General features: G+C 45.5%; 1 protein-coding gene across 1 annotated transcript in view; it reads right to left on the bottom strand.

The window, feature by feature from the left end:
• Nucleotides 1–26,267, bottom strand: part of SLC7A5 (solute carrier family 7 member 5) — a 67,214-nt gene that overhangs the window by 18,334 nt on the left and 22,613 nt on the right. The window contains exons 2-3 of the mRNA XM_073308149.2: nucleotides 20,930–21,055; nucleotides 953–1,058 (exon numbers count right to left, since the gene is read on the bottom strand). Of these exons, the coding sequence (XP_073164250.1) occupies nucleotides 953–1,058; nucleotides 20,930–21,055 (232 nt within the window). The remainder of the gene's footprint in view (nucleotides 1–952; nucleotides 1,059–20,929; nucleotides 21,056–26,267) is intronic.

A 26,267-nucleotide genomic window follows, 5' to 3' on the forward strand; every position in this document is an offset into this window, starting at 1 on the left:
TGTCTCAAATTTATGGCACAAGGGCTGAGGCTACCTAAAAAACCTTCAAACAGAAGTGTTCTCTGCAGGTCCCAGCATGCAATGCAACCAGCTTGCTTGGAATAAGACGGATCACTGCATGCCGGAGACTTATGGTCAGCTAGCAGCGCCTCTGTATTGCCAGAGGAGGGCCACAATCTGCCTTTATTTTTATTGCAAATAAAGAGAGCCCAGGTTTCTGGGAGCACACATGAGAGTGTGAAGGGATTAATGAAGAAACCTGTAGGAGCTTTGGCTTGGAGTTGTCAATTGGCAGACTGATGGGTCAGAACTGACAGCTGGTGGTCACAGCTGCTGGGCCCACGACCTCTACTTTGACCTTTGCTCCTACACAAGCCACTGGCACGGTTTTGCCAAAATCCAGCCAGTTTGAACCAATGGCCCATATACGGCATATTACCTCTGAGTTCCTGCCCACAATGAGGGATGGAGCCTTCTCAAGCCCAGAGCATGTGATGAATCCTTTCTCCCACGCTGCCTTGGTTAGCTGGAATAGCCTTGCTGTCTCGCTGCACCTAATTGTCCCCTGACTCTTCAAATATCCTTCTCCGTCTGAGACGATTCTGGCCCACCCAGACAATCCCACCTTATTTAGTGTCTCTTGGTTTCCCTGGAGTTCGCTCACCATATAACCTGGGCATTTTACCAGGTTGCCCCTATACTTGCTCCCTGTTTTAAATACTGCCACTGAAACCACTTTCTTGTACTTGCACCCAGGGACTAGGGAGGGGCTGTAAGGATTGAGCATGAAACACGCGAGACAAAAATGAAGCAATTGCACTGTTACCTTGGTGACGAGTAGAGCTAGACTAGAAGTTCTGGGCCGTGCCCTCCCTGCCAACTCTCTCAAAGAGCTGAAGACAAAGAACTAAACTACACTGTCACTGCAATGAGTAATATGCCAGCATCTTACCAGCCTCCATAGGCAAAGAGACCGCTATACAAAGCCAGAACGATGTTCCCCACATCAACATTTGTGCCTTCGAAGGAGTGTTCAGGACTCAGGTTTGACACATCACCTACATAGGGACAACAAACAAACCAGGACAGAATATTAAGATGTGAGAAGCAGACAAAGGCTGAATCCCAGAGACTGTTGCAGGTTGACACAGACAGGAGTTAGGCAGCGAAATGGTCTGGCAACACCTGGGGACAAAAAATCTGCCGATAGGGCATTAGTTGTGTTGATGCAAAGCAGGCTGCGTTAGAAAAGGTGTAGATAGGTTTCTATTGGGCTCATCTCCTACTGCGTTACTCCAGTTTCACATTGTGTGATTCCACTGTACTAAAACTAGGATAAGTGAAATTAACAACTAACTACAGCAAGAGTTCTCACAACTTTCCCACAGCGTGGATCATGCAAACAGAGAAGACCTCCTAGACACCTCCCCTCCCATTCACCGCTGCACAACATCCCATCTGACAACGGCGACGATTGCTTACGTGGGAAAGTCACATGAGGGAGCTAATGTATTTTTAGCTTCTTTTGATGCAAGTTAGCAAGCGGAAATCAGGAGATGAAAGCCCCATGAAAGCAGCCAGCTTTCCTAAGGGCACCTCTGAGCACCTAATCCCCAGCACCAAAGCCCACATGCTGTTTCTCCTGGACTCACCACTGCTGGAACTTGGGCTACACGACAAGTGCTACAGCGGTGCAGCTGCACCGATGCTGTACCGCCCCGGCGAAGACGTTCTACGCTGACGGGAGAGTGCCTCCTGCCAATATGGCGCTGGCTGGCCAGCGTGTAGGTTGCTGTAACTTGCATCTTTTTCACACCCCCGAGCGACGTAAATTAGATTCACTTAAGTTGTAGCGTAGACCTGCCCTAAGACACTTTATGTGCCAATAACAGAGGTTGGGGCCTTGATGCCATTGGCTAAATTCCAAGGGGAACAATTCTATCCTGCCTCCCAAAAGCTCCCCAGCCGTTTCAACCAAATAGGGGATCCTCGCTTATTCCCTGTCCTGAATGGTTGTGCAGAAATGCTGGGTGGCTGTTAAACAGCTGCTCCTTCCATCCCAGCGCTAGCTACATTTGTGCCGCGGTTGAAATGATTCCTGTATTATGCAGCTTGCAAAATGCTTTGGGATCCTTCCGGATGAAAGATGCTCAAAAGACTTTGCTATTATATCATCCTTCCACCAAAGGCTGCTTTTTCTCGATAAAGACCTAGGATTTCTTCTAGTTTCACCAGTGACGCAATAAAGCAGCAGGTTATGGTATCCCCTTTGAATTGTGGGAAGGGAAGTCAGCTATCTTAGGGTCTAAATATCAAAAGTTCCTGTTATTTATCCACTATTGAATTAAAAAGCCATAAAAAGAGGATTTGATTGTAAATTTACTGAAAGCCCTTCCAGCACACCCACAGGGGTTATTTGTTTTGCTTTAAATCTCTCTGAGGTTGTTTTGTTTCATGCTGTTTGATCTGGAGCCTAAACCCAGCCACCTCTCCTTCAATGAAACAAGTGCGCTCCTTTGTGAGGGAGGAAGACAGGGGAGCAGCACAGGATTTGGTGAGGCACCTTAGCATCTGATCAGCTGGGTTGCCTCCCATGTGATTCCTCTTACAGCAGGGATCTGCATTAATCACACAGGCAACTGTTATCACATGGCAATCAGCAGCGCTCCGGGTTAACCCTTCTCCCTTTGGAAGGCTACATTCTACAGATTCATACCAGAGAAGGAAGAAAAGGGGTATTAAAAGCCAAGGCACCACTTTTTGCTTGCGCTGCAAAATTTCAGCTCCCACGCACCACCGGGCTCTCAGCAGCATCACGTTTACCCAGGCTGGCTAGAAAAGGAACACACAAAATAAAGCCGGGTGACAAGGAGACTGCTAGAATCTAGCACATTTTCATCCAGTAGCACTTTCTATCAATGAAAAAGGACAACTATCCCCTGCAATATGATGAGTCTGAGCTGGTTTGCTGGGGTGAGCTCTAAGTAAGTGCCAATGGGAGTTACCCAACTCAATGGCCTGTTTCGATATTTGTCCCTTCCACCTGACCCAATGCCTTTCATCCCACATGGTCTCTCCTTCACTGTCTGTCTCTGCCCTGCTGCCACTGCTCCCTCACCTTCAGCTGGGTTAAACCAATTAAGCCTTTAGCAGGCCCCTAGTGCCAGCAGCAAGTTGTGCCCCCCATTCTCTGAGTCTGCTCCTGCTGAGACCCGTGCTCTGATCGGGACACCTCCTGCATGCTGTGCTTACCATTACGTGTTCCTCTGAATCACACGAGGCAGTCAGAGTTGGCTAAGGAAGCTAGGGCCAAGTGGCTCTCTATCAGATACTCTCACAATTCAGAATTGCCACCAGCTAAGCAGATTCTTCCTTTTGTAAGGAGCGTGGTTGCTTGCATGGTGAGAGTACACAGAACAACGAGATCTCTATGCATGAAAGAAATCAAATAATCCTGGGCCTGATCTCGGGACAAGAACTTGTCAACCCTCAAAGCGATAACTGGAAATTCTTAAGCAATTAACAGAATAAATAAATAATTGATAGATCAGGCTACACTGCAACCTACTCAAGTGCATGTTTCTTTACACCCCAGAACCTTGCCAAGGACGTTGAGTTGATTACCGCGGAAGGACTGTTATACTGATAACAGACTGTTCAGGGCTCCAGCACTTCTTTATTCCCCAACAGTCCATAGATCTCGGTCTGCCTTTCCCCCGGCTGCAGCACACAGTAACTGTCTGTTATCAAGGCCAAGCAGAGCTGCAACTCACAAGCTAGTGGCCAGGAGCACAGAATCCCTGAGTTGCCAGCCAGAAATCTGTGCTGCCAATGCAGGAAATATCCCCCAGCTGGGAACTTTATAGCTTCTGTGCAAAGAGAGTTTGTATAGTTTTAATCCGGATTTGGTGCTGTGTTGTGCTTCACAGATGCCTTGGCTTGGTGTCAGGGAGATTGGCTGCCTCTTCAGGGCACATGATCAAACAGAAGTGAAATGAGCCACAGAATATGTGCTACAGAAGCAGTGTTTAAGCACCACAGGAAAAATAAAGCATAACTTTTCATTATTCCTTGGTTGGGCTGTGTGGGTGTTGGGGTGGGTGAACGGATAGGACATAACACACACACACCCCTGCACTTGCCATAGCATGTACCTAGCCCATGCCTTTGCATCACCGAGCTGCTAGTCAGCAGGGATGGAGTCAAATAATAGCTGTGTAGACGTTGTGGCATGGGCTGGAGCTCAGGCTTTGAAGCCTAGGGAGTGGGGTGGGCTTCAGAGCCCAAGCTCAAGGCTGATCCACAACTTCAAAGTGCCGTCTACACCAGTGGTGGGCAACCTGCGGCCTGCATGCAGCCCATCAGGGTAACCTGACTGCGGGCCGCAAGACATTTTGTTTATGTTGACCGTCCGCAGGCACAGCCCCCCGTAGCTCCCAGTGGTCGCAGTTCGCTGTTCCCGGACAACAGGAGCTGCGGGAAGCGACAGGCCACAGGGACCAACCACTGGTCTACACAGTTATGTTTAGGGCGGTAGCGTGAGCGCAAGTCTGTCGACTGGGCTGGAAGGCTCGATTCCGCAGACGTGCCCTGAGTGGTTTAATGACAGAGCCTGCCTTCCCATTCAGTAGCAAACGTGCTCTGGAGGGCACACCCGCCAGAGCAGACATCTTCTTCCCACCCTGCACCAAAGTTCCATCTCCCCATATCAGGCAGGAGCAGCACATCCCTAGGGACATGCTTAACTGCACCAGCAAAGCCATATTTGTACAGACGCGGCAGCCAACGCGTTACACATTGTGGGACAATAAAGGTCACACCCCAGAAGTCAGTCCAGAAAGGTCTGCAAGTTATTTCTCCCCCACGGGCCAAGCCCTCGAAGCCTCACTGATGAGCCTGTCTGACTTCATCCGCCCGTCTTCAAACAAAGCCGAACAATATTCGCTAAAAAGGGCCCGGCATTTAAGCTGGAGATTCAGGGAATTCTGTTTGACACAGACAAGCATAGCATCTCCCACCCTTTTACCGCACGGCTCACAGTTAAAACTGCTGCACGTGCTCAGGAATCTGTGCAAAGGTACCCGTTCGCAGCTCAGACTGCCAGGGCCCACACATGCTCAATGGTGTCCAATACTCCCACGGAGCAGGATGTTACTATACAGGTGTAGAACACCGGTTACAGTGCTCTGTTTATACCCACTTGCCCTTCCTTCCAGTGGATACCCCCTACTCAAAATACCGTCTGTTAAGAACACTGGCCTCACCTCATAGCAACAAGTGCTATAAAGGCAACATCCTTGCTTCCCCCTGCACTCTGGTTTAACTGGGTTGTACAATTACACTCTGCTCACAAATTAACCACATTAAGGTAACGAGTTCTGACACAATCCCTATTTGACGCCTGTAATTGTACCTGTAACCTCTCTGCCACCTGGGGCCTTCGTACAGAAGGAATCTTTCATTCCACGTGCTGCATGTTCAGACCTTTTCTTGGAAAGCCCTCATAATCGTATCAGGTCATGTCCATTCCCGATTTAATAATGCAGGCTCTTCTATTGAGGTTAGGCAATTCATTGTAATTAAACCTGTATAGCTGGGCTAACTGGCAACGAGAGGGGAATGCAGCCATCGAAGTCGAAGAGCGAAGGGGAGCGATGCATGGTTTTCCAAGTGGGTCTAACTCAGTAATGAAACCGAGCAAAGAGAAACATACACTAGGGAAAGCTCCCAGTGATGAGAGCTACTCAGTTGGGGCAATGGCGGGAGCCCATCAACTGAGTCATTTAAAACAAGATGGGCTGAAGCATTAGTGGGCCTATTGTAGGGAAAGCCATTCTATACTTGCCCCCGCAAGGCAATGGTTTAGATGGGACTCACATGGGTGTTGCTACCTTCTCATTTCTACAATCGGCCTATTCCTAGTGCTGCTGCCGTACGTCTAGCCTTGCCTGCTCTTTGTATGACCACTGCAAGTGAAGGATCCTCATCTCTTCTCCTGAGAGGTGACCGAGCTTGAGAGACTCTATTTCTGGCTCTGAAGGCATGCACTGGGGATTTCAGCAAGAGGCAGAGCTGCCTCGCTGCTTGTCAGTCAGGACTCCTGGGTTCCATTCACGGCGCCTGCCACCGATTGGCGTGGCCTGGGGCAAGTCAGAGCACATTTCTGCATCTCAGCTCCCCCTTCTGTAAAATGTAATAACACTTCCCTCCCCCGAGCGCTGGGAGGGTTAGTTAGCTAATGTTCATAAAGTGCTATTATTAAATTATTATTAATAATCATCATCCTCAAGACCTGGAGGCCCAAAGGGCATTCTGGTTGCCAAATTCCTTCCCCTCTAAGTGCATCATTATCTTCATCACAGAGCTCTGGGCTCTCAGAGGAGTCCAGAGTAGGAAAGAACTACTTGTCCACTCCAGCTCTGCTCCTCTGTAGGCTCATAAACTAGAAGGGGCAAAGGCTGCCTACCATCTGCCTTCCTAACCACTGCATCAAACCACTCATCTGGGTGTGACTCCTGCTAGATCAGGACCAAAATGGTATTCTCTTAGCCTCAGAAAACAACCTTCTTGATAGGTTATTGAAAGCTGCAAAGCCCAAGGAATCCATTTCAACAGCATCTTCCATACACCACCACTGCACACACCACTGTGTACACACAGCTTTGCTCAATTGTTTGTCTCCTTTGCATTTTGTTGCTACCAAGGAAGCATAATCAACCCCTTCCCCTGTGCAACCTGCTTCTGATTTCTTACAACTTTTGTATCCACCAGTGTGGAAGTTGCTCTTAAAAAATACAGAACTATTGGCTCCACACTTATGGGGCCATGTAGGCTGGGTGTCACAGGGCAAGCTTTCTTTGGGAATTAGAGAAAGCAAAGGTGGTGGTTAGAGATTTTAGGGAATGTATCAAGTTACTTCCATTTTTATCTTAGGTGCAGATGGGGTACTTCACAAATAACCCCCACCCCTTTCCCATTAGGGCAGGCTAATGGCAAAATGCAAACTCCAAACAGTCTAATGCATTTCCAGCCATTTCCCACAAGCTTATTTTATTGAGCACAGCAGGTTTAATCCACATCCATAGAAACCTGTAGCGGAGTAGGGGGTGGAGTGTGAAGGGAAGCCAGCCAACTAAGGTCCTGAATAGGGACTGATTTAAGGCCAACCAGCTTGTTCTGTAACAGAACCAACGACCCTTGGGGATGGCATAGCCACCTATCTGTTGCTTGTACTCAGTTTCCAGGATTGCAATTATCAGAAGCCACAGCCTTTAATCATAGCCCCATTTCAGTAAGAAGCTGTGGGGAAAGTACAGGGTAAACAAGAAAAGCTACCGATTGCATTGATCCATCAGTGGTCTGACCTGCTACTGCTACAGTCAAAGGCTGTTTGGAGGTAGACAGAGAAACTGTGCGGGTTGATGTGGAGGAAAAAAGAGCAAAATATGCAAGTTTTTAGTGCCATACAGTTAACAGTATTAGCACGGCTGTATTTTAAAAATGGAACCTTTAATCTGATTTGCTGTTTTGAATCTACCCTAGTGGCCAAAAGTAATTTTTCCTTGGCCAGTTTGCAATGAACTGGTGGGTCCCAAAGCTTAAACACCAACTTTGATGCAGCTAGGAGAATGTAGTGCATTTTGGGTACCTGCAAATAAGCACCACTCAGCTTCTCAAATACAGACAGACAGATGAGCACCCTGAAGAGGTAAACAGCCATAGGCACAAGTGTTTTGCCCATTTAGGGCTTGCAAACATGGTGTAGCCACATGGTGGTGACGATGGATACACAGGGTGTACTACACTGCCTATGATCGCTCCCTTCAAGCAACATTAAAATGTTGAGTCATCGCCTACACCCCCATTGCGGGACAGTCTTCCATGTGCACCATGCATAACTGCAATCACCACACACACAAACGGGCATTTGACCATACAGACCCTATGACTGGAAGAGAAATCACAGCAATTGTGCCTGTATTTTTATGCACGTTAATTTTTTTGCACCGGCAACTGCACATGGGCAAAGTCTAGGGGGTCACTAATCCTGCCCTTGGTCACCAAGAGCTTTAACACAGCAGCTGGCAAGAACAAACTGGCTGGGTAAAAACTAATTATGCCTCCTTTCAAACTAGAGCATGCAAACTGTGCAACACATTAACCTGCCATGCCTACCTGACCTCAGGCAATTGGCATGTGCCTGCATCAACTATGCCCACTTGGCCTCAGACGTTAGCATTCATCTTTGCTTGGAGATTAAATTGGTGGTTAGAGAGCAACAAGCCCATAAAGCAATCCTGCATAATTGTGTTATTCACCCTCCAGTGTGAAATGCCTGATTAAGTCTTCAACCTGTGGCCAGCCCAATATGATTTAGAGCTGCATAGAATACTGTCTGCTTTTCCAGACTCTCCATTCACTCTCCCATTTTGATACCTTCACCCACTTCTCTCTCTCTCTCTCACACACACACACACACACACACACGATGACAAAGAGGAACACTGAAGTTTATCTTGTAACAGCAGTTTTCCTTGAAACCTCAAGTGCTGGTAGAAGGTGACCGACTGACAGCCATGGAAACAGCCTCTCTTCTCATCATACCCACACAACTGGAATAGCATGGGCAACAACAGGGCAAGCTTTCCTTACCCCCATTCCCGTACATGCCTCAAGTGTGATCTGCAGGGCCAAATTCAAAAGATGAGAGGGGAGTTCAGTTTCCATAGCCCTTGGCCTCTCTGCTAAAGATCTGAAAGTGGGGGGAAAGCAGGAGGAAGTTGTGGCGCTGGGTGTTGCCATGTGAGCACCTGTCCACTAGGTATTTGCACTCTGACTCCCAAACTCATTCCAAACTGTCAGGAGTTTGCCACCATTAGATCTGCATAAGTGAGCTTCATGTCCAAGGTCTATGCCCCATTACTGGTCCCCTGAGTCAGCCAGCCAGCCAGCAGGCATTAGAAGAAAAATCTACTGACTGTTGTAACAATGTTAATTGTCTGCTGCTCTCTGAATGATTACGTAGAATTAACTCTGGGTATGGAGTGCAGGGAACATGGACAATGAAAACACTTGTTCAATCTGTGGCCCTATGTATTGTCAGTATCTGTCCGCAGTTTATCCTCTGAGATCCTTCAAGCCTGAGATTTTGTTAAATTACCAGCCAAGCACTGCAAATTTCCCTGTCAATTCAACAGAATATTTCTTAGCTTCTCTTTCATGGGACTCCAGAACAAACCAGACCTCTATAACCTGACCAATCTTTGCTATTCACAAAGGTTTCTTCACTCCATCCCTTGGTCTCATTACAAATTTGTCCTGACAGGCTTTTTCAGTGCATTCAACTGCCATTATTGCCAGGAGAGTGGAAGAGAGTAAACTTTCCCTCCTTCAGATCTGTTCTAATCAGGGGATTTGTCACAAACAAGGCAATTTTCTTTTTCTCCTGCCATGGAATTAGCAAAATGAACCTCACTGAAGGAGGTAGATCAAAAGGGAACTTCCTAGCACAAGGGAAAGAGATTCAATTAAAAATAAAGATACATTTACAAACACAAAGCCAAGATGTTGCCTTGCAACCGGAGTAGGTAGATAATATTTCTACTGGGCTTTTATGGATTTATTCTGTGCTGCTTTGCTTAGTCTCTGAAGGTTTGGCTCTTCAGTGCCTAACTCTTATTTTAAAAAGAGTCCCACGTACAGTGGGAAGTTTGCCAGACACAATCGTTCTTTTAAAGACCGTTTTACCCTGAACAATGAACCAGTCCATGAGGTGGGGGACCCAAGAGTACAGGATTATATAGTTTGCATATGATTAAAGGAAAAAATGAGGTTTGGGGGCTAATCTAAACCCTCCATGGCAAATGTTTGAAATTCAGCCTACCTACGTCTGTCCTTAATTCACCCTGTGTCGGTTCAAAAGCTGCAGCTCTCTGTGTTAGGTCTCTGAGAACACAGTGAAGTGAGTTAAGGACAGAATGGAAGCCTTAATTCTCAGTATTGCCACCACAATTGATTTAAGGCAGTCACTTTGAGGCTCACAGGCAAATGATTTAAAACCAGAATTCAAGAATTTTTTAAAAGTTGTGACCTAACAGAAATCTGAATTTAATTACTCACCCTTCACACATGCACCCCTCCAAAAAAAAAAATTGGTGAGAACAAGTTTTTGGTTTGGGTTTAAGCATGCCACAGCAGTGTCTGTAACCAAATATTGCAGCATTGGGCACAAGAACCAGAAATTGAATGTGACTCTTTTCACCGACCACTTTTTTTTTTTTAACACATTGAATTAAATCACCCAGCATCAATAGAAAAAAGGAAGTTAGGATTTTAAGAATGTTCAGTTTTAATAATTAAGAAATTTAAAAAAAAAATTAAAATCTGGTTTTTGACTTTAGAATGTCCTCTTCATGTTTTCCACGTCTAAATATACCAATGTATTCTTATGTGGTGCCACAGATTAAAGGTGCCAGCTTTAAAACTGCCCCAGTGAAGCTATTATATTTTTTCTTTAAACAAATCCTTACAGTCTGATTTCTTTAAGCAGGCCTTCAATAGAGCTATGGGTCTAAATGCAACAGCTGCAGAACTGCAACGGGAATAATCAGGATACAGTTTATGTGGCTCACTTCCTCGGAGAACTTTATGGCTTTATCAGATCAGATCCAAATCCAAGATCAGAAGGTAGTTCGCAGGCAGTCAAGGCCACCCCAATCCTCTTGGTTTCTCCCTTCAATTTTGCTCCAAAATACTCATCATCCATATAATAACTTTAATTGAAACCATAACAAACCAGAGGTAGACCCAGGAATATAATTCAAGAACCAGCTGCTGCAACTGGTTCCGTATGGTCAAACCCCTGAGCTCCACGGATGACTAGGCAGTCTTCCAGCCAAACAAATCTAGATGCAGACTCTAGCCCCAAGTGTTCAGACTCCCAGCACCTGTTCTAATTGCTAGATCACATTGCCTCTTCACTAGGCAATACCTGGCCAAAAAGCACCTCGACATGCTTGGAGAGAAGGTACTAAGTAAACATTAGCATATCACTAGAAGAGAGAAAAAAGACAGTCTGTAGTAGCAGTGGAGGAAAAACAGGGGTCACATCTATATTAGAACGTTCTCTCCCTTTAACTATATTTATATAGTTTAAACTGGTACAGCATGGATGCAGTTGTGACCTATTCATGTACAGGAAGCAGAATAACTATACTGACATAAGATACCCTTATACTGGCATAAGTGTGTGACACCATGACTCCCCAATATTCACCACTGTCATTAGGATATGTTTTGTACGAAGTATGCCTTGTGAGGTATCATTGTAAAAGTCTTGATCTGCTAGACATTAACCTCTCATTGAATTGTATGTGCTATCATCATATGTGAAGTTATGAAGTTTGGCTATGTAGGTGTTACTGAAACCCATTCTGAGGTTGAACACACCCACAAGCAGCCTTTCAGGTACAACAGTAAAAAGGCCAAACAATGTGAATGGTTTATTGAGAAAATGCACACAAGCACCAGGATTACCCCAGGAACTGTGTAGAACAGAAACCTCTCAGAGATAGCACTACACAATGGGAACTGTTTGACTCAGGTCACAGCAAAAGAGCTTTCCAGCAAGTGGGAAGAAGATCTAAAAGGGGGACAATGACGTCATGATGGTACCTCACTCTCCTCACAACAACACACCTGGAAACACCTGAGGGGCAAGGACTGAACTGGGGAAGTGATGATCCCAGGTTAGAGGGATTTTTAGCCTGTGTATGAAAGCCAATGGAGCTTGTGCCTTAGGAATCTGCCAGCCTGTTTATCACTCAGGGTGAGAATTTGCTAATTCATTTCCTACCTATCTAGTGTGTTAAACTCAGTCTCCAGCTTTGTTTATTTACCAAGATAATCTGCCTTGATCTGTTTGCTATCACTTAAAATCTATCTTTTGTAGTTAATAAACTTGCTAATAAACTGTCTAAAACCAGTGTGTAGAAATCATATTTGGGGCAGAAAGCTGTTGCATATCTTCCTCCATATTGAGGGAGGGGGCGAATTTCATGAGTTTACGCTGTACAGTTCCCTGTGCAGCAGAAGATGGTATAATTCTGGGTTTACACTCAGGGTGGGGGAAGGTGCCTTAGCGACAAGGAGATGCCTTAGCTGAGCCTTCCCATGCAGAGCCAATCTCAGCATCTGTGTGAAGCTGCAGCTGGGTGTATCCCTACCTGTGTGTGTGTGCTGGTGAAAGAGCAAGCTTGGAAAGCTTGGCAACTTATCATAGCACCAAAGTGCAAAAGGGAGCCCAGGCTGGCGGGTCAGGTGGGCTCAGTGGTACCCCAGTTCCAAGTGGCACCCCAGGGGCAATGCATCACAAGTGCATCCACATTAAGGCTTTTACCAGTATAACTATCCAGATTTAAAAAAAACAAACCAAAACATCTCATCCCTTTCTGTCCCATAATAGTAATACTGGTACAACTTTTAAGTGTAAACCAGGCCCTAGGTGTAGGAATGGACTTTTGCTCTCCTTTTGGATCTGCATTAGAGATGTAAACAGAAAGCTCATAAGAAAATGCTATTTTGCAAAGGGTAATATGGTCACATGTTTTCTTTGCCATAAAATTTTATTGCTGTTCTTAATGTAATAAAAACACTTCACAACAGAAAGAAAAGACAGAGCCAAGGACTGGGGGGGAATTGCAGACAGACAGGCTATAAAGTCTCCAAAGTTTCCACATTTGAATACGAGACTACAATATTGTTATTTTCCACTGTTTACTGATCATGTAAATATAAAACAGTCGCAGGAAAAATATTAATGAAAAATAGTTAATTAACTCCATTCAGACACAAAATGAAATGTCATGGGAACATACCAACCCTTCTACCTCCCAGACCTCAGAGCCAGCCAAGTTGCTGCAAAAAATATTTCGAACTTGATGTGTACTTTGCTACAATTGACAGCCAAGGATCAAATTCACGGAGTTCGTACCGCTAAGAGTTCGTTTTGTCCAAAGAGTACAGTGATTGGTCTAAAAGAAAACAGGGACACACAAAATAGAAATGTATTTCCTTTGGAAATAGGATTTATTGTCACCCACCTACTCAGAATTTAACAGGCTTTGAAAAAAATTACCCATTTTAAAGAGCCAGCACTTTATACAGAAGGCCTATTGATATTAGCCTGCAAGAGATCCAGCAACTAGATGTTGTGCAACCTTGTGTGATATGAGCGTACTTCTGTTACTGGAGAAAGAAGAAAAATAGTCCTCTTGCTGTATCATTACTGTAGCAGGCTTAGAGCTCTGTGGTGATATTCGAGGAGAAGTGCTAGCTTTGGGAAGGTGGAAACTAAAATATGAATGGAGGATAAGAAAGGGCACATGAGAGGAATAAGTGAATGTAGCAGACTATCAGTGAGACAGATCACTTGCCTCTTCCATTATGTGGCTGGTGAAAGTAAGTATTAGACAAGGAAGATTTCTCTACCTTGCATTTTGTTAAAGAAAAAACTAAACAAGCAAGAAGCGTAGGTCTCTTCAGTTAGGCCAACTTGTAGATATGGAATGACTGCGAGACTCATCTATTTCAGGGCAAGAGACTCTAAACAAAAGCTGCCTAGAGAAAAAGGCATGTGCAGTTCTACCTCACCACCATGTGAGTAATGAGAGTCTCCTGCCCAAAACCCACCATGAGTTTCAATTGGATAGCTTTATCATCAATTATTTGCACAGTGGTAACAGCCAAAGGTTCCAGTCCTGATTGGGGCCCTATTGTATTGGGTGCTGTATGAATAAAAAGGAAGACATGGTCTCTGCCCTAAAGGGCTTATTTGTCCTATTTGATTCTAATTGCGTTACTCTTCACTTTCTGTCCTAAATGTACTTCAGCAAGAGCTGTTAAATGTGCACTGTATTCCACACCAGAGTGGCCTGCAAAGTGCCTTAGAAATGCAAGATCCCATGGAACTGATCCTGACATGTCTGGGATTTTGCAGGATGTGGGAAGATCAACCCACCAAAAACTGGACATCCACATTTAACATCTTCCATGCAAACAACATCCCAAAATGTATTTACAGAGATAAATATTACCCAATATATTCTTATATTAGCAAACCACCATTTTCATGAAAGAACAAACAAACTGTTTACAATCCAGTCAACCTCTGACCCCTACACCCTGCCCTGTTTTGCATCTCACAGGCACCTGTTAAAGGGGCAGAAAAAAGGAGCATCCAGCTCCAATGAAGAAGACTTTGCTGGAGGGACTGAGATATAAAACACCCCTCATATGTTGGCAGAAATATTGCTTGTTAACACAAGTATGCACTAATGCTGGAGAGAAAAATGAAGAGGCACAGAGACAAGGAAGAAGGGAGGTTTATCAAGTAAGATTGCAAAAGAGACACAGAGTAGAGAGGTGATAAGGAAGATATAGGATGGTTGCTACATGAACAGTGCTAAATTCTACTCTTGGTTACACCTGTGTGTCAGTAGAGTTCATGTGGATTTTACACCTATGTAACCAGGAGCCAAATTTGACTCATACTCTGCAAAAGACCTGAGAGTAAGCTTTGTGTGGAGTAAAAGTGCTCCAAAGACGTACAGCGGTATTGTTATTACGATAATAAATAGAAAATAAAAAACAAAGATTTCACTTGGCCCAGGGTAATTGCTGGGAAATTGGAGGAGAGGGTTTGTTTGTGTTTTTTTCCTTCTTCTAAAGGTGATAAAGTTCAGCAAAGCAGGAAAGGGGAGGGAAATATATTTTGCAACAAAGCCTTGAACAATGTTCCTCTAGAGCGGCAGGCACTGAGTTGAAAGGGGAATCAAATCCTCTGAAAAACCAAGGAATTCTGCAAAGACAGCAGTGTCTCCCAAAGGTCAGGCAAGAATTTAAAAGGCCGGGGGGAGGGGGTGGGGGTGTGTGAATTTGCCAGGACGAAGCTAGGAGGGACAAGTTATAAATATGTTATTGAACAAAAAAAGTGCCTGTATAGCTCCCTGAAAGAAGTTTTTTTTCATAAAACCCAGATTTCAAAATTCTCATCCACTTTTATCTATTCTATGGAAACGCTTTTTATAAGGTTTCAGAGTAACAGCCGTGTTAGTCTGTATTCGCAAAAAGAAAAGGAGGACTTGTGGCACCTTAGAGACTAACCCTCACTTTAGCTCACGAAATCTCATGCTCAAATAAATTGGTTAGTCTCTAAGGTGCCACAAGTCCTCCTTTTCTTTTTGCAAATACAGACTAACACGGCTGTTACTCTGAAACCTCTCCTTACAATGTGTATGATAATCAAGTTGGGCCATTTCCAGCACAAATCCAGGTTTTCTCACCCTCCGCCCCCCCCGCCCCCCCCAAACTCACTCTCCTGCTGGTAACAGCCCATCCAAAGTGACCACTCTCTTTACAATGTGTATGATAATCAAGGTGGGCCATTTCCAGCACAAATCCAGGTTCTCACCCCCCTCCCCCTTTTCCAAAAACCACACACACAAACTCACTCTCCTGCTGGTAATAGCTTATCCAAAGTGACCACTCTCCTTACAATGTGTATGAAAATCAAGGTGGGCCATTGCCAGCACAAATCCAGGTTTTCTCACACACACCCCCACACAAACTCACTCTCCTGCTGGTAATAGCTCATCCAAACTGACCACTCTCCTTACAATGTGTATGATAATCAAGGAGGGCCATTTCCAGCATAAATCCAAGTTAAACCAGAACATCTGGGGGGGGGGGGGGGGTAGGAAAAAACAAGAGGAAACAGACTACCTTGCATAATGACTTAGCCACTCCCAGTCTCTATTTAAGCCTAAATTAATAGTATCCAATTTGCAAATGAATTCCAATTCAGCAGTTTCTCGCTGGAGTCTGGATTTGAATTTTTTTTTGTTTTAAGATAGCGACCTTCATGTCTGTAATGGCGTGACCAGAGAGACTGAAGTGTTCTCCGACTGGTTTATAAATGTTATAATTCTTGACATCTGATTTGTGTCCATTTATTCTTTTACGTAGAGACTGTCCAGTTTGACCAATGTACATGGCAGAGGGGCATTGCTGGCACATGATGGCATATATCACATTGGTGGATGTGCAGGTGAACGAGCCTCTGATCGTGTGGCTGATGTTATTAGGCCCTGTGATGGTGTCCCCTGAATAGATATGTGGGCACAGTTGGCAACGGGCTTTGTTGCAAGGATAGGTTCCTGGGTTAGTGGTTCTGTTGTGTGGTATGTGGTTGTTGGTGAGTCTTTGCTTCAGGTTGCGGGGCTGTCTGTAGGCAAGGACTGGCCTGTCTCCCAAGATTTGTGAGCGTGTTGGGTCATCCTTCAGGATAGGTTGTAGATCCTTAATAATGCGTTGGAGGGGTTTTAGTTGGGGGCTGAAGGTGAGGGTAGGCTTGCTCGCTAATCAAATCTGAGATAAAGCATTTCCCTATCTTTGAGAAAGTTGTAAGTTCACAGGGTAACTATACAAAGAAAAATAAGCAGAATACTTCCTTTGTCTTCTCAAAGAGAAATCTTTTATGCTTTTTAAAGCTGATTTTTTAAAAAAATTTCAATTGATAGAGAGTTTCGTGCTAGTGTCAACTGATTGCACTGGAGACTAAAATCCTCTGATAATTCAGTAAATTAGCACCAGTGCCGTTTATCCCTCCACTGACCAGCCAACATACCCTCAACCCAGTCCTGGAAAAGCCATCTCTGGGGCGACACGATATTCAGTGCCCCATTTAATCCTTACCTTCTCTGCAAAGACTGCCAATAAACGGGCTGAGTACTAACAGTATTACAGTAGTGCCCACTGTGCGCTAGGCACTTTCCATGCACACAAGACGACACAGTCCGGCCAGGATGAGTTTACAATCTGAGTGCACCAGCAACCCATGAAAGGGGGCAGGTGGGCAAGTGAGATAAAACATACAGCCTGAGCATTTTTACAAATCAGCATCAACTACCCCCAAGTGTGCCTACCTATTATTAGTTGGTCAATTTCTTATAGTCATCATACTAGAAATGGGTCTTGGGGAGGGATATGAAGGACGACACGGGAATGGCCTTACAGACTAGTCCAGGGAGAATGTTCCATACAAGAGGGATGATGTAGAGAAAAGTGCACAGACAGTTCTGGGAAGATGACGACAATTATGGGGGTGTTTCTGCCAACGCAGGATACTAGGAAACGGATGGGAACCCACGAACCAGTTACATAAAGGACACAAAAGAGTCATGGCATAGCAATTCTCAATCACTGCAGATCTTGGCTGGTTTCAACCTAGTAACCTAGAAGTGACAGGCCACATGTCCAGCATCAATGAACAGAGTTGCCTGATTCCCCTCCTGCTGACACACATTATACCTCTGCCAAAAAAATCCATTTGATTTTCGATTCTCCAGCAAGCAGGCAAATTGTACACAAGCACCGGGAACAAAAAGCTGGGCACCTGGTTGAACAGTAACTCTCTGTACTGCCATTGGCATTGGATGCCTGGCTCCTTGCTCCCTGTAGCATGGTTCGAGTGTACTGCAGAAGCTACATGTTCAGCTTCTTTGGGAAAAGGAGCCCCGCACTTCTCTTCCAGTAGTCAGTTGTGAGCAACATGGCTGTGCTACAGGCCCTGGGAAAGCTCTGGTCCCATCTGCTCACCCTCTGGTTTGCTTTCAGCCATCAATAGAGGGCACAATCTGATCAGTTACAATTGTCCGTCTATGTTCGTGAAGACCTGCAGGAGCCAGCATTGTAAGGGGTATCCCATTTCTGTCCTGCATACCTCATGGATGCTGAATACACAGACTGGTGGACGATTGTCAATAGACAACTGGGGCAGCTCAGGTCTCCGCACAAAGCCTGCAGTTCACATTTACCACTGCAATGTGCAGTGTGTGACCGACAGCCAACAGCAAACAAAGATAAGGGCTTTGATTAGTTCTTGATGAATGAACATGATGACCCTGTTGGAAACTGTCTTGGCTGCCGAAGGAGTGGTGTGCTCAGGTCACCATTGGGACAGATATTGCAATCTTATGCACTATCTTCTCTGTAACGCTTTTACCTTATAAATAAATGTATTTTGCTTTGTGGAGGCTGGTTGGTAGGTGGTGTACACTGCTGTGAGCCCTGGAGAAAGGATAACCACAGGTGCTGGACCCTGATAGGGAAATCACAGAGAGGAGTAAAGGGACTGCAAGCCTAAATTCCCGGTCTGGAGCAGGAGAGATGTCTCTGCCCGAGAGAGGTGACGACTGGGAGCCTGAAACCAATAAATGTTCCTGCACACATGCTAAAAGATCACCAGGTGTCACCCATCAATCTTATGGAGTCCTAGTAGGCCCTGAGTCAGTTTAAAGTCAGCCTTTTTATGCCAACAGCCCTTAGGTTGTCTGTTGGTCTCTGGAAAATCCGGTTTGAACCAGTATAGGGAAGTCTTCTCAGGGCATGGTACCTCTCTGGGGGTGTTACAACCCCAGTGATTTGCCACAGCCTCTGCAAAGAACTAAACACAGGGGACGGCAATTAAGGCAAATCACTGGGGTTGTAAACACCCCCAGAGAGGTACCACGCCCTGAGAAGGTTTCCCTATACTGGTTCAAACCGGATTTTCCAAAGACCAACAGACAACCTAAGGGCTGCTGGCATAAAAAGGCTGACTTTAAACTGACTCAGGGCCTTCTTTCTGACCCAGCAAATGGACAGGACCAGCTGTCCAACGGGGGGACACCAACCCTGGCGGAAGTGTTTGAAAGACTTTGACCTACTAGGACTCCATAAGATTGATGGGTGACACCTGGTGAGCTTTTAGCATGCATGCAGGAACATTTATTGTTTTTTGTATGTCTTCTCTGTAATGCTTTTACCTTACAAATAAATGTATTTTGCTTTGTGGAGGCTGGTTGGTAGGTGGTGTACACTGCTGTGAGCCCTGGAGAAAGATAACCACAGGTGCTAGACCCCGACAGGGAAATCACAGAGGGGTGTAAAGGGACTGCAAGCCTAAATTCCCGGTTTGGAGCGGGAGAGATGTCTCTGCCCAAGAGAGGTGACAACTGGGAGCCTGAAACCTTAAGTGGATGTCCTTGCAGAAGGCAAGGAGGGGTTCAAAGGTATAGTTAACCTGAAACTGTGAGAGTTATACAGCCCATTTAAGGGAATTTCTGTTCTCTCACGAGCTAAACATGTATCTGGGCAATAGCAGACTCCACACAAACACTGGGGTGGTTTTAAATATTCAAATATATATTTTTAAAAGTCTTGGTGACAGAAAGTTGGCACTTGGTGCAACAATGACCGACAGCAGGTCCCTGCTCAGACAGGAGTGCCCATTTTGCGTACAAGTTGTAAATTAACCAGGATTTTCTATTCCTCTTATTCCAATAAAGTCTCTTCTTATCACTTGCATGGAATTAAAGCAGTGGGTCAATTATCCACATGATCACTAGGATCCCTCTCACACCCTGTCTAACATGTCAGGGCTTACAGAAATATTAGTCTCCTTTAGATGTACCAATCTTTTATCATGGAGACTCTCCCCTGGGCTCTCTGATTTCATTCAGAATTACAGCCTTCCCTTTTCATTAAAGGACAACTTTGTGCAGGCAGTGATCAGGTTACCCAATAACATCAGGCTAAAGAGATCAAGATAAGAAGATGGACAGCCTGTTATTTAATAAATGTTATTTGGGCCCTTAGGTTTTGACAAAATTAACCAGGAAACCAAATTAACCAATGGCTGAATTCAGTGGAAGATACCTTGCATGGTGGAATACTTTGTGTACCATTAATATAAATTCTAGCAATCCCTTTACAGATATAAAATATGGCAGCTCATCCATAAACAAACCCATACACACCCCATCACACACTCACCTGCCTTTATAAAAGGACTTCTGGAAATGTCACTTAAGCTCACAGGAAGAGAACACAAAAAGAAAAGGAGTACTTGTGGCACCTTAGAGACTAACAAATTTATTTGAGCATAAGCTTTCGTGAGCTACAGCTCACCTCATTGAATGCATGCAGTAGAAAAGAGAACAGACTCTTGTAACGCATTTATGATAGCTTTTGAATGCACCTTTGTATAATTTTTTCTGGGGACAAATTCTCTAGAGCAATTCATATTTCTGGACCCATCTGAAGGTCACTTTAGTCTATTATGATTTTTAAAAACACAAAAATATTCTGGAGGGGAGAGCACATTCTGAAAAGCTGTGTAGCTACAATACCCCGCGAGGGAGAGGGGAAGGGGAATTAGACTGGATTATAATATTGCTATTACTATCAATTTATTTTTATTACTGTACTGCCTAGATATATCCTGAAATTTGCGAAACAGCCTTGCAGCCTACAAGCCTGACCCTCAGGACAATGAAAGAAATCCTGAATTTATTTTTAGCATCAGAAAGAGGCTAAACTCAGTCATCAGGATTGAAACAATATGGTGCCTGCAATTTCATGATGTAACAGGGCAAAAATTTTGTTCCACCACTGGTGGAGAATCAACCCCTGATCTTTCCCAAGGTGAGAGGCACAAGTGGCGCCATGTCAGTTATTTGGCAAGAAAACTGATTCAGTCATATTGAGAACGATGGAGAGGAGGAAATAACCTCTCCATATCATCTATAAATCCAGGTGTGAAGGTATCACGGCTTAGCATGTACACTAGGTTGGAGTTGGTGTGTTTATTTTTAAAGACAGTGGAAGGAATTCAGTTAAGGTGGCAACATAGCACGTAATTATTTGTCTCAAAAAAGAGTTTTATGTGCATTACTGATTACATTTATTGACTTAAAAAAAAAAAACCCACCAAGATCACACAAGAAATAAGTGGCAGGGCTAGGAGAATCTAGGAGCCTGAACTTCCACTCCCTGGCTCTAACCACCAATCTGCACTCTCTCCCTCAGCAAAAACAGGAGACATACTCACCCTTCCCAAGCTGCACAAAACCAAGGATGATGATCAAAGCAAGAGCCAGCAGTTTCGCCGCTGCAAAAGCATCCTGGACACGGGTAGCAGCTTTCACGCTGTAACAATTCACCGCTGTGAGAAACACTAAAAACAAAGACATAAGGAGAGACAAATCAGTTTCCACTGCAACAAGTCTTTAGAACACAAAACATACCATGGGACTTCCCACCGGCCTTTGCTTTCTGTTAAAATTTAGTAAACACAAATTGCTTCAAAAGAAAGAAAGAAAGAACGAACGAAAGAACAGAGCTCACAACTGCATCCATCTTAGGACTTTCCTGCTTTCTAAAGACTTGGTAGAAAATCTCTGTATTGGGGTGGGCAAATTTTTTGGGCTGTGGGCCACATCGGGGAGACGAAACTGTATGGAGGCCCAGGTAGGGAAGGTTGTGCCTTCCGAAACAGGCTGGCCCCTGCCCCTATCTTCCCCCTCCCACTTCCCGCCCCTTCACTGCCCCCCCTAAGAACCTCCAACCCAACCAACCTCCCTGTTCCTTGACCGCCCCCTCCTGGCATCCCCTGCCCCTAACCATCCCCCCCCCCGACCCCCTCCCCGCTCCCTGTCCCCTGACCATCTCCCCCCCCCACCCCGACAGGCCCCCCGGGATTCCCACGCCTATCCAACCGCCCTGCTCCCTGACCGATCCCCCCCCATCCCCCAGAACCTTCACCCCATCCAACTGCTCCCTGATAGGCCCCCCAGGACTCCCATGTCTATCAAACCACTCCCCACTCCCTCCCCCCAATCGCCCTTCCCGAACCTCTGCCCCAACCAACCGCCCCCTGCTCCCTGACTGCCCCCCAGGACCCCTTGCCACTTATCTTGTCCCTCCCCCCCGCTTCCTGCCCCCTTACCATGCTGCTCAGAGTGGCAGGACATGCTTATTGGAAAGCCTGGGAGGTGGGCGGGCGCAAGGCTGCGGGGGAGGTAGGACAGTGGGGGAGGGCCCGGGGGCAAGCCTCCCTGGCTGGGAGCTCAAGGGCTGGACAGGACAGTCCCGCGGGACGGATGTGGCCTGGAGGCCGTAGTTTGCCCACCTCTTCTCTATATTATTATTATTAGAGGTTTCAGAGTAACAGCCGTGTTAGTCTGTATTCGCAAAAAGAAAAGGAGTACTTGTGGCACCTTATGCTCTATTTATGCTCAAATAAATTGGTTAGTCTCTAAGGTGCCACAAGTACTCCTTTTCTTTTTATTATTATTAGAGTATATTATATTAAGTAGTAACCCTATGTTATTTAATGTAGTAGAATCCCTCCATATTATCCACAAAGTCAGAGATCTCTAGTCCCTGAGAATACTTATCTGACACTGGGTCTACATACTCCCTGGAGTATATTTTTCCGTATAGTCAAAGGTTACGGGTGAGGGACTAAAAATAAATATTTAAGATATAGTTGTTTTGGGATGAATCCCTCCCCCTTCCTATTTCTTGTCTTCAGATGGTCTCTGCAGATTACAGCTCTCTGGAGCAGAGACACATCATAAAAATAGTACTAACAGTAATTACTTAGAAGTATGACAGGTTTCAGAGGAACAGCCGTGTTAGTCTGTATTCGCAAAAAGAAAAGGAGGACTTGTGGCACCTTAGAGACTAACCAATTTATTTGAGCATGAGCTTTCGTGAGCTACAGCTCACTTCATCAGATGTTTACCGTGGAAACTGCAGCAGACTTTATATACACACAGAAATCATGAAACAATACCTCCTCCCACCCCACTGTCCTGCTGGTAATAGCTTATCTAAAGTGATCATCAGGTGGGCTTCAATACCTCCTAAAGCAACCCCATTACTCCTGTGGTCAAGCCAGCTTACATATAATAACCAAGGAAATACAGACTCCGGGAGCTATTTCTAGCGTTAATATATTACCTGTATTACAAGAGCACCCAATTGAAATTGAGGCCACATTGTGCTAGACACTCTGCAAACCCACAGGAAGAAGACAGTCCTTGCCCTGAGGTGTTTAAAGTCTCAGTAAACAAGACAAATACAGAGAGGGAGGGAAAGGGAAAGGAAAAGGAACTTGTGCAAAGTCACAATGCAGCTCAGAGGCAGAGCTGGGAATAGAAATCAGGTCTCCTGACTCCCCGACCCGCAGTGCACGGTCCACGAGATCACACTGCCTCCATTTTGCCACCTTTAATGTCAAAGAAAGCTGCTCACTAACAAAACCTTTTATTTCCTTTTAAGACAGTAAGGGATCACAACAGTTTTCACCCTGTGGTCACTCTCCGTGTCCAGCTCCCCCATCCTGCTGGGGAGATGGGCAAGTAGTGCCAGGTGAAACCAAGGTTAATGGTATGCCATATAGTGAGCAGGAGCCCACAGTCTGTTCTATAGAACTCTCTTCTGTTTGAACCCAAATCTAAGCACATCACCTCTCCCCAATGCAGAGACACCCTATGCTTGCCCCAGAGCTTGGATCCAGTACTGCACCCAGCTCCCCCCTGCTGGCTGCAGGCCTAGATCCAAGCAGTCACTGAGTTGTCTCTGGGGCAGCTGATCTTGTTGATGTTTTTCTTGAGCCATGATTTTGCAAGCAGGTTAGTTCTGATCTTCTCACATGTGGGCTGTAATGTATATTTTTTTAGTCTTCAGAAGCCTGATGAGTTTTCTAACAAGACAACAGAGGAGAAAGTCAGCCAAGCAGGGTGGTATATGTTCCAGGATGGGTCAAACTAGACCCCAGGCTACTGGACATCCCAATGCATGGCTGTCACCAGTTTACTTTTTGCAACAGGCATCTGCCTACAAATCACAAAGCAACCCCCATCCCCTATCAAACTCCTGTCAACACAACCTGGACTCACAGGATCCTCAGCCAAACACAGCAACACTTCCCCAAGATATGTAATATACAAGTCATTCATTCACTTCCCAGTTACACCTTTCATGCTGTGGGTAGGACTGGTGTGATTTTGGAGGCTGTGGAACAGAAGAGAGTGAGAACGGGCTACAGATTCACACACACCAGCTTCCCCGGCAGTCTGATCAGAAAGAAAAAGAGAGACAACAAACAAGAGTCGCTGTCAGCACCATGTGACAGTCCTGGTCCGGACTGCACTCGGGTTTTCTCTGTGGAAAGTAGGGGAGGGGCAACATGGTATCAAGCGTGCCCAGCTGACTGTCCTGGAAGGAATTAACGGGGGACGTGCCTGTGCAAAGATAGGGTGGATGGCAGAGAGCCATGCAGTCACACCACCAAGGAGAATTATTATATTCTTCTATCCACAGGCAGGGATGAGACAGTCACATTTTTATCTCTTTCCACTTTGTTCTGATGAAATCAAGGCAACACAGCCTACCACGCACAAAGCCTTCCCCAAGGGTCTGGAGGGCTAAGGTGGTCCTACCCCTCCAACTCTACATCTTGCTGACCAGCTCTTCTCCTTCCACCCACCCACTGATGAGGTGCAGTAAAGGGTTCTGTTTCAGAGGTGGGGAGAGCTGATTTGCAGATGGGAAACCCCCAAGCCAGGTGGTACTTTCCACAGAATTTTTAAAGAAAGATGTGATTATTCTCTTAAGTATTCCGCCCACCTCCCCCCAGGCTAGTCAGTGACCCCTCTCAGCTCCCTGCACTCAGCCTGGCCAGAGAAATCCACAGGAGCTGGAGTCCAAGAGCACTGAGAGGCAAGGTCCTATCCAGCACTGCCAGCAGCTGAACTGCTTTATCACTGTATCACAATAGTGCCTAGGCACCCCAAGAAGGGAGCTGAGCCCAATGTGCTAATATCACTATTGTGGATATTAAGAAAAGATGATCCCTTCTTCAAACAGCTGTTTGTGCAGGGCTGTGAAGAGCCTTACTGAGCCTTCTATCCATAACAGGTCAGAGTTTACATTCCAGGTACAGCAGACATAGCATGGGTGAGATGCTTGCGTGCATTGGAGGGGGTTTTTCATTTTCAAATATTGGTGGGGGGCTCATTTCCTTTTCTTTGGGGGGGGGGAAGGAGGGGGAACATAGGGGCTGAGATCTTGAATAGTATAGTCACCCATGGACTTCCAGCCTGAACACTGAAGTGATTAAAAAGCTGATTTTTCTCCTCTGGCCATTTGAAATAGCCACCCCAGGGAGAGCTGTGCAGAAAGTTTAGGCATGTGGAAACTGCTTAGATTGCACAAATTGCTAGACACATTTGTGCAGGCAGTGACTTAGATGGTGCAATCGGGCATGCCATGCAGAATTTGAACAATGCTGAAAACAGAAAAGGAGTACTTGTGGCACCTTAGAGACTAACCAATTTATTTGAGCATGAGCTTTCGTGAGCTACAGCTCACTTCATCGGATGCATAGCTCATGCTCAAATAAATTGGTTAGTCTCTAAAGTGCCACAAGTACTCCTTTTCTTTTTGAGAATACAGACTAACACGGCTGTTACTCTGAATGCTGAAAACCTGAACCTCAGCATTGATGTACCCCAAACTGGCAGAATCACACCACAGAAGCCTCCAAACTGTATTAGTTGATATTCTATAAGCCAGCTGGTAGTAACTTTCCTCCACCTACGGACTAACATCCAAAGGTCTCCAAACAGTTAACTAAGCCTCGCAGCCGCCCTATAAGGCAACAAAGAGAGGAAAAGCTGATAATCTAAGTGGGGTGGAGGAGGGAGCAGAAAACACACACATATACACACACTTAGTATTTTGCTTTTAAATGTTCTAATTTGTTAGTTCCTGACTTGCATCTGATGGGGTCTAAACATCTGATAAAGCTTTGCCTTACTCTTCCTGGGAACATCATATTCAGAAGAAATACCCAGTGGAAGGCAAGTTCGGGGAGTTACATGACTACCATGCTTCCAGAGCTGAGAATATCGTCTGTGGTGAACGTAGGTCTGCTTGCCTAAGGCCGCTCAGTACCTGACTACCATTTCCTGTACATTTGAGGGTGCAGGGACACACTATGCATGTGTGGATCTGACATAAATGGTTAGTGTTGCTCTTAGTGCTTGAATGAATCATCACAGTGAGTGGATTTCCTGGTGACTCAGCACAACTGAGCAAGACGGAACCATGATTGCATCATTCATTCAGACAGTATGAAAAACTCATTGTAGCACACAGCATGGTAAGGATGCTGGTCGTTCTAATGCCCAAGCTCTGCCCACCCAAGGACTGCAACAGAAGCTTGGCAGCAGCTTCAAGGCTGACCCAAATTTGTATAAAGTAGAGCAGATCACAGCCACCACTGTGCAACTTTCTACCGACGGCCGTGGTGAATTTGCCATCACTGGCCTTTTTAAATCAAGACTGGATGTGTTTCTAAAAGCTTTGCTCTAGGA

Source organism: Lepidochelys kempii, chromosome 12, assembly GCF_965140285.1.
Source record: "Lepidochelys kempii isolate rLepKem1 chromosome 12, rLepKem1.hap1, whole genome shotgun sequence".
Lineage (NCBI taxonomy): Eukaryota > Metazoa > Chordata > Testudines > Cheloniidae > Lepidochelys > Lepidochelys kempii.